The 12,843-nt window shown below is 35.2% G+C and overlaps 1 protein-coding gene across 8 annotated transcripts in view; it reads left to right on the forward strand.

Annotated features, from left to right (window-relative positions):
* The window catches only part of CDH12 (cadherin 12), a 534,486-nt gene extending 521,930 nt beyond the window's left edge, over positions 1–12,556 (forward strand). For all 8 annotated transcript variants that reach the window (XM_088170601.1, XM_088170597.1, XM_088170617.1 and 5 more), the window contains 4 exons: positions 2,166–2,287; positions 2,883–3,000; positions 7,485–7,736; positions 11,273–12,556. In XM_088170601.1, the coding sequence (XP_088026727.1) occupies positions 2,166–2,287; positions 2,883–3,000; positions 7,485–7,736; positions 11,273–11,769 (989 nt within the window). In that variant the 3' untranslated portion in view covers positions 11,770–12,556. The remainder of the gene's footprint in view (positions 1–2,165; positions 2,288–2,882; positions 3,001–7,484; positions 7,737–11,272) is intronic.
* Positions 12,557–12,843: the final 287 nt, after the last annotated feature.

Consider the following 12,843-nt stretch of genomic DNA (forward strand, 5'->3'; position numbering starts at 1 on the left):
AGTCGCTGTGTGAATTTGACCTGCTCAGGGATTTTCTGATCTCTTTATAGAGGTCTCGCCCTCTACTGAATAAAAGAACTTCTTAGTATTTCTTTTTTTATTTCCTATTATACAAAGGAACTTATTCAATTGTGATCTAGATTTCTTCCAGCTCTTCAGGCACCTAAAGAATGAGTATCTAATTCCTAGCTACTAGACCAACCTGTATCTTCTGTACTTCACAATGCCTTTCTCCACAGAGACGTTCTGCAGGTAGGGGTGATGCTGAATTGGAAATTCATGAAAATTCAAATAGATGTCGTCATATATTTTCTCTATTAAATATTAAGTATTTCTCTATTAAATTCATAGGTAGGGACTACAAATGTGTGATCAGGGTAGTGCATTTTTGTTGTCTTCTTAATTCCAAACTGTGTTTATAGCTTGCCCAGTTTATATACTACTTGTAAATAGGTAAAACAAAGTTCATCTTGCAGCTACTCCTATGTAACTAGGAAATCATTGGGGGAATATCTTTGGTTTTGACAGAGGTCTCCTGAAACTACTACTGCATTTAATAGTTCCTAAGAATAAAGAAGAAATCATGCAAATTTTTTACACTGACAATATGAAAAGACTTCACTCCTTGCTGTGTTGGTTATAAACAAAAGAAATGCCAAGGATTATACAAACTGCAAAGCAAGTGCCCAATGCAAATAATTTGAAGGGTCCATTGAGGGCTGTGAAGATGATCAGAAGGCTGGAGCATGTCTCGTATGAAGACAGGCTGAGACAATTGAGCTTTTACAACCTGGAGAAAAGAATGCTCTGGAATGACCTAATTGTGGCCTTCCAGTACTTGAAGGGAGCTTACAAGAAAACTGGACTTTTGAAAGCAGCATGTAGTGACAGGACAAGGGGGAATGGATTCAAACTGAAAGAGAGTAGATTTGGATTGGAAATGAGGCAGAAATTCTTTACAGTGAGGGTGCTGAGGCACTGGCACAGGTTGCCCAGAGCAGTTGTGGGTGCCTCATCCCTGGAAGTGTTCAAGACAAAGCTGGAAGAGACTTTGAGCAATCTGGTCTAGTGGAAGGTGTCTCTGCATCTGTCAGGGAGCTTGGAACTAGATGATCTTTAAAGTTCCTTCCCACCCAAGTCATTCTGTGATTCTATGATTCTATGATTTATTCCTGAAGATTCAAGACAACTCGTCTTGTTCTTAAACATGGTCCTATGTTGTCATTCTCCACCACCCTGATTTGTAACATAGATTTTTTTCAGTAGTTAACTGTTTCTGCCACTCATCTTAAGTGAAAAAGGATAAAATAATTATGCTTTTGACTCACCAGCTATGCTACTTTTCACATATTTGCTATTTTGCAGGAGGTTTCAGCAAAAAGTAAAAGAGAACATTATCTGCTTTGTATTAACTAGTGTCTCTGCTTTGTCAGTCATTGAATTTGCAAGTAAATTTGTTTATAAAATGCATCTAGTGACTGATGAAGATTATCTATAAAGAAAAGACAGTAGCAGAAAACATGGTGTATACTGTTGTTTAACATTTCTTTTGCACAAAAGTATTTGCTGCCTGCAGACCCTTTTGTAGTTAAAGAAATGCTTTTCACAGCATAGCCAAATAGTTGAATGCCAGCTGTGCATGTTTCACGGCTATACTTAACAGTGACTTTGTATGGCTTTCAGCACAATTTTGTTTTTTTTTATATCTTGCTCAGTTTCTCCGTCCTCTAAATTGGTATGCTATGCTTGCCTCCTTAATATTTTGAAATTCAAACAATGGCTAGGCAATAAATATCGATTTTCTGCATTTAGTTGTGGAAAACAGAATTCAATTTTAATCATTGGAAGTGTTTTCCACAGGCTTTATGAAAAGTGATCTCAGAAAACTTTTCATCCTTAATAACAGGTACAACTTCACTTTTTTTTTTCCATCTATGCTCTGATAAACATAATCAAGCTTTTTGATTCCATAACCCATGAAAAGTAATGGATCAAAGTCTGATATAAATTGATAAGCTGGTTATGTTTGTTTCTTAGTTCAAGTCAGAAATAAATGGAAGTCAAGGGCTTTTCCGAGTCACAGTATTGAGATCACAGGTTTATGATAGCTTACGAGACTGGTGATGACAACAAACATAACGCTTTTCTTCTAAAATTATTTGTAGGTAACCCACTATTAACCAGCAAAGTCAATGTTATAATAAATGTTTTGGATGTCAACGAGTTTCCTCCTGAAATTTCAGTTCCATATGAGACGTCTGTATGTGAAAATGCCAAGCCAGGACAGGTATTTCGAATTTGTAATACTTGATCTTTTGCTTTTTCTTTCCTTGTTTTTTATAGCAGTAGAAATTTCTGGGTTTAAAAATTACATCATGGTCAGAATTCTTCTGTAAACAAAATGTCTGTGTTGGAAATACATATTGAAATTCTGTTTGTTGACTTTTATGGTCTATTTAGAGCCTATTTTTTTTTTATTTTCTCCAATTATATGGACCTGAGCCACCCTTTACTGTGCATTTTATAGCTATGAGAGGAGAAAGAATCCCTTTCTTAAAGGCTTGTAACTGTTACAGAAGTAGCAGCAGATAAAGTGAAGCATAACCATGCAACTGAAAGCCATCGCTAGAATTTTAATATAAACAATAGATATTAAATGCGATAAATCTTTCTGATTTTCATCAGATATGTCAAATCAAGACCTCTGAGTTCTCTGGTGGTTATAGAATTCAGAGTTGCCTCCAATGTCCAGTGTATTGAGGGAATGAAAGTAATCCAGCAAAATTTCACTTTCAACAGTTTTATTTGATGTTCACTTTGCACTTCTACAAACCTGCTTCTTTTAGAAGAGTGAACTTACTTCAGAATTAATCTGGTTTCAGGTTATACAGACCATCACTGCAGCAGATAAAGATTTGTCACCAGCTGGGCAAAGGTTTTCCTTCAAACTGTCATCTGAGGCTTCCAACAAACCAAACTTCACAGTCCATGACTACAGAAGTAAGTTGGTTACCCACATCTCTCTTTCAGAGCAGCAGACTGTAGTTACAATGACAAAAATATTTACTTTCAATTACAGTTGTGTCTACAGAGCTAACATTTTTCTTTGACATTTCTAATTGCTAAACTCTCTAGGATTTATATTAATATAAATTCAGGTCTTGCACCTTTTCTTATTTTTAGGGGCAGGAATTGTCAGAACACCAAAGGCTGAGATTTCCCTACAGGCCTTCAAAAACACTGCTACCTGTTTTATTTTCTTCCTTTTATCATTCAGTATCTCAGGAAGAATCCATATGCCAATGCAGGTATACCTTTAAACAAGGCACTATTGCTGTCTTGTTTAAATACTATGACTTTGCTAACCATTTCAAAGTACCCAGATATTGTGATTTCTTGAGAATACATAGTCCTGCAGAAGAGTGAGTTCTAAATATGGACAGTGCTGCTGAAGTACAACACCCTTAATAACTTGGGGATTTATATAACTGACATCCCTGATTTTTCTTCGAATTTTTGTCATAACTGAAAATCTTTTTGTTTTCCTTATTAACTTTAACTCTTTTGTTAGATGGCAAAGAAAAAAACAAGACAAAAAAATTGGTAAGCATCTTCAAGGATGTAGTCTTATGAACAGACACAGCTAAACCAAAATAAACTGCAGTAAATTTTCACCACTAACTACTTTAATCAAATAAGAAAGAAAGAAATATTTGAACTATTAGATGACCTTTAAATTACTGTGATAAGCTTTTAATATAAAAGGACTTATATTTCAAAGAAAGAATACCTAAAGCCATCTAACAAAGATCAAAAACATTAATCTGTGCAGGTCATAAGTATGACTATCTAAAGAAGTATATAATTCTTAATTTTTAAAATTGCTGTTTTCAATTTAAATCTGAGTTACATCTGTTATAAGGTAAAGGTTTCTTTCTTGTAAATTAAGTGACCCAAGCCCTTAAAAGAACTAGAAATTAATAATACACCAGATGAAATAAAATTGTGAAAGCTTTTTTTTAAAATATATTTAAATTATGTATATGACCCAGATAATTTTTGAAGCCATGTACTATTGATATTGTTATGTAACAGAAAACTAAAGCCAACAACATAAGCTAACAACTATTAATCCTGGAGAAACTTCAGGAAGAAATAAATCAGGAAAAAAACCCACAAAAACTGTGCTTCTTTTCTCTTTATGTATAGCTCTCCTGTGAAGCTGATACAATGAAAATGGTTTATTCCCAAACTTAATAGATACTTTTATCTTTGTGTGTCATAGATAGATGATGAGATTGAACAGATGAGCAAGAAACTTCACTTAAGGATTTGTAAATAGAGAATATAGTGAGACTATTCATAATATTGTAGACATGAATTATAGTATCTCATAAAACCAAAACTATGTAGATACAAAGCATTTTATCAAAGGGCATTCAAACAGTTTTCTTGAGACAGACAGCTCAATGAATATGAAGGATGACTTTACAACAGATCTAAGTTCCTTTACTTCTGTTTTTGAAGATTAGGGCATTACTCTGCTCTGGAACATATTTCAAAGCCCATATAAGTAGAATCTTCACAATTATATAGTCTTAGAACGTAAATATTATGTATTTCTAAATACCTTTAATTTTTTTTTTAACATTTCTTTAAAATAAGAAGTTCAAAATTTTTTTTCCTTGTGTGTTTCCTAAAAGATCCTTTAATTTCACTGAGGTTGGGGGTTTTTTTGGTGGTTTTTTTTTGCCTTTTTTTTTTTTTTGTTTTGTTTTTGGTTTTGTTTTTGGTTTTGTTTTTGGTTTTGTTTCTTTTTTTTTGTTTTTGTTTTTGTTTGTTTGTTTTTAGTTTGTTTTTGTTGTTGTTTGTTTGTTTGTTTTTCTTTTTATGTTGTTGTGGTTGGTTGGTTGTTGTTTTGTTTTGGGTTTTTTTGTTTTTTTTTTTCATAATTACAGACTTCTGCTTTAAATAGAAGTTCTTCTCAGGTAATTTTAATAGATTTAATTAATCAAAAAATCTTTAAACTTATTAAGTCTATACAGTAATTACAGCTTTAGTAAAGTGTGCTTCACATATGAGTTTGGTGAGGAAATTGTTCAAATATTAGTAGACAATTAAATTTCCCTATTTAAACCAGTAATATTGACACTGAGATGACTTTGGATCTGTGATCTGTTAATGAAGCTTCACTACTGTATATAAACACGTGCAATATTCCAATAAAAAGTGGAAACCTCCAATATATAAACTTTTAAAAGTATTTATAAAGAATTTGAAAAAAAAGAAAGAAAAAATAAAAAAAAAAGAAGTATACTATTTGTTACAATATAAGGAACAAAAAAAAAACATAAAGACCTTTTTCATTATCAACAATTTGCAGAGATATTAGAAAATCTATTCAAACAAAAATACTGTCTTGCAATATCTTCTGCCTTTTCTTTGCCAAAAAAGTGAAGGAAAGTCTATTCTGTGCACAATTTAGAGGTGTAATAACACAACCTTATTTTCACTACAGAAACCTTTTAAAAACAAGTACCATTTTCTTTTAGGTTAGAAATTGTGTTGGTAACAAGCAGGTACTTTCCGAAAGGATTTTTGTTTCCCATTTTTTGGAGACACAGTGTTCACTGTGGTACAATTAATGCTTTTACAAGTAAAGGTGGCGCTTAAAAATATTAAATAAATCAGGAAGCCCTAATCCCTGTGCTATTCTATATAACTGAAAATCATGGGTGGTCTGATACTTCAGCAGGTGTAACATTCTTGTGCTGCACCCAAGAGAAGCCAGGCCCCATACTTCAGAATATAACTTAACGAGGACTGGAGAGAGACAGAAGCTCAGGGTTGCCTTTCAGCAGAACTGAGATCAATCCACCATGTTAATAGAAGTGATACCCTGGCAGAGCTGTCCTGCTTCCAAAGGGACTGCAGATCTCCCTCCTCCTGCTTTGCTAGCTTCACTCTGCTCTCTAGAGGGCAACTTCCATGTGGAGCACACTCCACTGATCATGTAAGATTTCATTTTCTCACACATATCCTATAAATTAATTTATTGCCAAGAGACTGAAGAACCAGAAAATATCTCAGCTTCTCTAGGGTCTTCTGTGTAGAGTTCAAACACCTGCCTGTGTTTGTATTATCAAAAGAACTTTTAACAATTGAAAGCGGTCATAAAAGAGCAAGAAAAAGTGTTCAAAATCAAAGAGGTTGATCTGATTGATTCTCCTCAAAGGAGGATGAAAAGTCATTTAGTTGCATTGTAAGCTATTAAAGTCATCTTCAGTGTTTCAATTAGAAGAAAAAAATAAAAGCATATAAATAATTCTAGTAATAAAAATTTGGAAAAATAATAGAAATAAGATTAAATGTAATGTCTTCAAATTAGTTCTTAAACTTTTTATACAGTGCAGGTGATTAATCATACAGAGAAAGAAAAAACTGAAGATGGAAAGTGGTTTGATTCAAACTATTCTAAAACATTTTTCCTTTTCAAAACTAAGTGTAACTGGACTTGACCTGTCCATAATTGAGTTCGATAAAAAGGAGGTGTCTGAAGCATTTGTTTTTAGCTATGCGCCTTCTCAATAGTGTCTAATCATAACATATTTAATTTTGGATATTTAGGGTTCCTTCTGATTGTCCTTAATCAGAACTCCATACCAGTATTTGAGTGTGAAATTCCTTCTACCTCATAACAAACTTCCAAGGCATGAAAACTATCATGGGACATCTCATAAAAAATATAATAAGGAATATGGGTGAGATGGAAAATGATAATTGCAGCAGGTTACTTTCATTTAATTCTATCATCTCATTAATTCCCTGCCAAATTAATTTTGGTTCTGCTTTTAATGTAATTCTTTTAATCTTTCTGTCATTTCCTTGCTACTTTGTTTGATTCAGGAAAATCAGCAGTAACTAACTGGGAAGAAATTACAAAGTCTAGAAGTGGACTAATCAGTCTTGACTAGTACTAATTTTCAAGTATTCAGTTAATTTCTCTAGCTATTTTTAATGGGGCAGGAAAGCTAAAATGACTGCATATTGTCCAGGTATATTACTTTGTATTTTAAAGGAAATTAATTTATTGAAAGAGACGTGATTCTAAATTCATATGCAATCAAAATCATTTGGACCACAGGCTTGGGATGTAAGGAGATAAGGAGAAAAAAAACTGAAAAGTTTTCAGAATCATACTTGTAATGTTTTGATTGGGGCTTTTTTAGTTATTTTTATCTTCTTTGAAATTTCAGCTGTTAAAAGGTTTACAAGTAAAGGAATATTGTTTAAGGCTCTGCTAAAGAAAATGTATCAGTAAGAATTCAATACCTTCTGTAATGGCAAAGCAAGGCAATTACATAGTGCATGTCATTCACCGAGTTTCAAATATGAAATACTAGTCTAATACTGAAGGTGGTACAAGCTACAGTATGCAATGAAGTACACATTAAAAATCTGCTAATGACTGTCATGTTTTACAGACAACACAGCTGGGATTGAAACCAGGAGAAATGGCTACAGCAGAAGGCAGCAAGAGTTGTACTTTCTTCCAGTAGTAATAGAAGACAGCAGTTACCCTGTCCAGAGCAGCACAAACACTTTGACTATCCGTGTTTGCAGATGTGATTCTGATGGCACCATCCAGTCCTGCAACGTGGAAGCAATCTTCTTACCAGTTGGCCTCAGCACAGGAGCTCTGATTGCAATCTTGTTGTGTATTGTTATACTTCTAGGTTAGTTCTGATGAAACCCTGCAAAATGATTTACTGTGATTACTCACTAACTTCACCTACTTTTTAACAAAAGCCATGGAAAATGTGTGGCAGTTTATTTCTAGAATATCCCAAAGCACTGATCATGAATCTGCTAATCCATGCAATACCTCTTACTGCATTAAGAGAAGCAGTTTGCAGTGGAACCCAAATCATAATTTTGTCTCAGAAATTATTTTAAATATCTTTCTTGAATGATTAAATTTTAGATTATTACTAAGGTAGACAAGTCCTACTGACAGTAACAGCAGTAAGGACAGTAAGAGCCTTTATTTAATTCTTCATGCCTACTTAAACAAAAGGATACTGAAGAAATGGAAGAGGAGAAAATAACAGTAACATAGACTGTTACTGGCCACATCCATATAAAGCTTCACAGGAAGATTATTATTTTTTTTTTTTTCAGGCAGGCATGGATTTCATAAAGTGTCATTGCTATTTGTTCTACCTTATATTTATATATTGTGTTATATACAGCATATCCAAAGTGTATCTTACCTGTAATATAGCCTTAAGTAATATAAACCAAATTTTACAGCATATACAGGCACAATGTGGGCTTCAGAAATCAGACTGAGTCTTAAAGATGCTGGCGTATGCCTCATTTTGATACTAGTGGCTTCCAAGGTCCCATGGTAGTCTAATGCATACTCAAAAATAGCTCCTGACACAGAATACATGTAGATACCTCATTGCATTTGGTTGATGCAGGTGCCACTTAAATGAGTTACTAAAGGCTCAGAATTATATAAATAGCTTCTGAGTAAGAGTGGGTAAAAGTCAGAATTTCTGCTGTGAGTCAAAAAATTATGTTGTGAGAAAAAATTATTTTTCAAATCAGAAGAATGGAAAATGGTCACACTTCCAGTGGAGTAGCAGTTAAATTCATAAATACACTCATTCTGAAAAATTTAAAACAAAACTAAAAAAAAATCAACTAAACAAAATAACTTACTTCATTTTTTTTTTTTTTTAATCAAGAAGAATGCTCTCTCCTTTGCCACAATTCCAGTTAGAGCAAGATGGATACCCCACAACTCTGTGCAACATATTCTACTGCTTGACATCCTGGTGATATAGAAGCCTTTTTTTCTTACATTTTAATAGAATTTTCTGCATTTCAGTTTGTGCCCATTGTCTCTTGTCCTGTGACAGGTCACACCTCAGAAAAGCCTGGCTCTATCTTTACGTCCATCCCTCAGGTACTTATTCATGTTGATAAGGTCTGCCTGCGCCTTCTCCAGAATGAACAGACCTGGCTCTCTCAGCCTCTTCTTGTATAGCAGATGTTCCCATCCCCTAACAATCTTTGTGGTTGCACACTGCAGCCACTTCATATCTGTCTTGTAATGAGGAGCCCAGAACTGGGCCCAGAACTCCAAGTGTGCATAAGCAGAGCTGAGCAGAGCTGAGCAGAGCTGAGCAATGACTATCTCACTAGACCTGCTAGCAACGTTTCTCCTAATGCAGTCCCAAATGCTGTTGATCTTCTTTGACACAAGGGCACATTGGTGACTCATGGTGAACTTCTTGTCCACCAGAATCACAAGTCTCATTTATCAAGCTGCTTTCTGGTCAGCTGGCCAACAGCATCTACAGTATGCAGTTACTTCTCTCTGTGTGTGGGACTTAGAATTTCTGTTTGTTGAACATCCTGGAGTTCCTTTTGGCCCACTCCCTCAGCCTGATGAGATCCCTTTGAACAATGGCACAATCACTCTTTTTTATTGCCTGAAAACTTGCTGAGGATGCACTCTATCCCACCATTCAGGCTATTTACAAAAATATTAAACAAAAGCAATCCCAGTACCAAATCCTGTGGTACTTTATTAGTGACTGGCCTCCATCTGGCCTTTGAAATGTTGCTCACAACCTTTATGGTATGGCAGTTTGGCAGCTTTGCAATCCACCTCACCATCTGCTTGTATAGTTCACTCTTTCTCAGGTTTTCTGAGAAGATTCTTATGAAAGATAATATTAAAAGCTTTGCTAAAGTTAGGTTAAAATTATTGCACTTTTCTCCATCAGCCAGTCACCTTATTGTAGAAGGCTATCAAGTGAGTTAAATGCAATTTCACCTTCATAAATGTGTAGCAGTATTTGTCTAGCAGTAGCATACCTGCTACTCTTATGTCCCTTCTTAGTCTCCAGAATTATTTTCTCCATCACTTTCCTAAAAATCAAGGTGAGACTGACTGGCTGCTAGCTCCCTAGCTCATTCTTCTTGCTCTACTTGAAGATAGGTGCGACACTTGCTCCAGTTTTCAGAAACCTCTCCCAGTCATCATGACCTTTCAAAAATTATCACAAATAGCCTCACCTCACCTCATAGCAGCCACCTTCCTCATCATTCATGTATGTATCTCACTCTATCCCATGTAATTCTGTGTCCAGTTTGTTCAAGTATTCCCTATCCTAATCCTCTTCCACCATGGATAAGTCTTTCTTATTCCAGACTTTCCCTCTGGTCTCAGAGACATGGAATTACTGAAGGACAACTTTACAAAAAAATGCAGAGTCAAAGAAGCTGCTGACTTAGGCTGGCCTTTTCCATGTCATTTGGCAACAGCTCTCCTGCCCCATTCAGCAGTGGGACCACCTTTACTCCACTTTTTCTACCTTTTTTTTCTGTCTCACTTGTACAAGCTCTTCTTGCTGCCCTTTGTGTCCCTCCTGAGACAGCACCACGCTGGCTTTGTCTTTCCTAACTGCATTCCTGCATGTTCAGACTGTCACTGTATATTTCTCCTGGCTCACCTGTCGCTGTTTACAACTCTTAGATGCCTCTTTTTCTGTCACTGAGTTTAGTCAAGAGCTTCTTATTAATCAATTCATGCCTCCTGCTGCCTTTTCTTGATTTCCTGCTCCTTCAGGTTGGACCACTGTTGAGTTTGGAGGACATGATACTTGAAAATCAACCAGCTCTCATGGACTCCCCTCCAGAACCTTGTAACACGTAATTTTTTGAATCAGATCCCTGGAGAAGTCAAAGTGCACTGTATAAAAAGCTAGAGTAGGATTTTTTTTTCTGCATTTCAAAAATTCCAAGTTTGAAAATATTTACTATTCAAGATTCCAATTTTTTTTTCTGTAACACTCTGTGGGTTGGGTTTTTGGTTTAGTGCTTTTATTCTTGTCCTCAAAGTGTAAATTTAGGCTTCTTTTCTCTATTTCTCAATGGAAAATATTTTTTTAAAAATCAAATCTCTGTCTCTCTGAACTAAAAACCTGAAGTCCTTATCAATTCTATTTGTTTTCAAAGCAGGCCAGCAGAAAAATTATTTGATACTTTCTCCAGTTTTACTTAGGAAAGTTAGACTCATATGTCAAAGAGCAGATAATTTTTCATTGGTTAGAGCACTGCTAAGCACTGCTCTTTTCTGAGCACAAAAGTCCCTTTGATTGCTTGTGGCTTTCAAAGAAAGATATAATGATGTGTCATAAGAGTACTAAATTATTTCTGTGCATGTCTTAACTTCAGTTGTCTCTCGTTACAGTCATTGTGGTACTGTATGTGGCACTACGGAGGCAGAAGAAAAAGGACACCCTGATGACCTCTAAAGAAGACATCAGAGATAATGTTATCCATTATGACGATGAAGGAGGTGGAGAAGAGGACACCCAGGCTTTTGACATAGGAGCCCTGAGGAATCCCAAAGTGATTGAAGATAACAAAATACGCAGGGACATAAAACCAGACACCTTGCGTTTTACGCGCCACAGACCACCAGCAGAAGATAACACAGACATAAGAGATTTCATTAATCAAAGGCTGAAGGAAAATGATGTAGATCCATCTGCACCCCCTTATGACTCCTTGGCAACCTATGCTTATGAGGGAAACGGATCTGTTGCAGAGTCTCTCAGCTCTATAGACTCCCTCACTACAGAGGCAGATCAGGATTATGACTATCTGAGTGACTGGGGACCTCGCTTTAAGATCTTGGCAGACATGTTTGGAGAAGAAAGTTATAACCCTGACAAAGTCACTTAAGTACAACTATAACAGTGAAACAAAAAGAAAAGCAAACCGACAACAAATTTAAAAGATAAACCTAAGCTTTATATAAGACACAATTACTTTGATTATAAAAGACAGCAATTGTTTCCAGCAAGTTACTACATTTATCATACCGTCAGTTTTGGTTTGGTTTGTGAAAGAATGATAAATCCTGTAACATACACAGGTTTTTGTTGTTGTTATTTTGTTACTCTGGAATTACACTGAGACAAGCTCAGGCCTACAAGGTGCAGTTTACTGACCTGATTTAGAAAGAAGGTAGCTTTCTGGCATCATGGTGGAAGAGTGGTAGCTTTTTCGTAATTCCACTAAAGTGCCTATTGAAACTTTTATCATTTAAGTGGTAAACTGTCTGCTGTGATGGTGTTACAAAACTGAATGGTAAATCAAATACGAACTTTAAGACAAGAAGCAATAGCAACATGCTGACTTCTCTTAGAAAAAAAATGAGATCACTTCCTGGAGTATCTAATGATTAGAACTGTGGGGGAGGAGGGGGGTGTGTACATTGTGTTTGGGGGTTATGTTTGTTGTCCTTTTTTAAAGAAAACAGTATGTTGAGACATCATATTTCCTCTTTCAAAGTTTCACTGAAAATTTAAATTTAAACTGCTATTGCTCACTCTGAAGATGTAAAGCCCAAATTAAAAAGGAAAAGATCTTAGCATACACCAATGAATATTTTCAATGTTCATACAAATACTACATTTTTCCAAAATAATAAAAATATGAAAGCAGCTATTTCTTGATGTGAAGGAAATTTCCCTTGTCTCTCCCTCTTCTTTTGAAATGAGACTATTATTAGAATGTAATAATGGAGAGGGTTTTCAACTTTTCCATTGTAGATATCACTAAAGAAGTGCATGTAAAGAACTCCACACCACTTTTCTTTGCAGTTAAATTACTACTCTGTAGGCACCATAAGCAAATATATTATAAATATAGTTATTTTTCCATTGATCATCTGCTGCAGTTCAGAATTTCACTACCACACCCACAGGAAATATTTTAGAAAACCTTATGAGGTTAGACACTTTCCTAATTTTG

This window comes from Sturnus vulgaris, chromosome 1 (genome assembly GCF_052056855.1).
Source record: "Sturnus vulgaris isolate bStuVul1 chromosome 1, bStuVul1.hap1, whole genome shotgun sequence".
NCBI lineage: Eukaryota > Metazoa > Chordata > Aves > Passeriformes > Sturnidae > Sturnus > Sturnus vulgaris.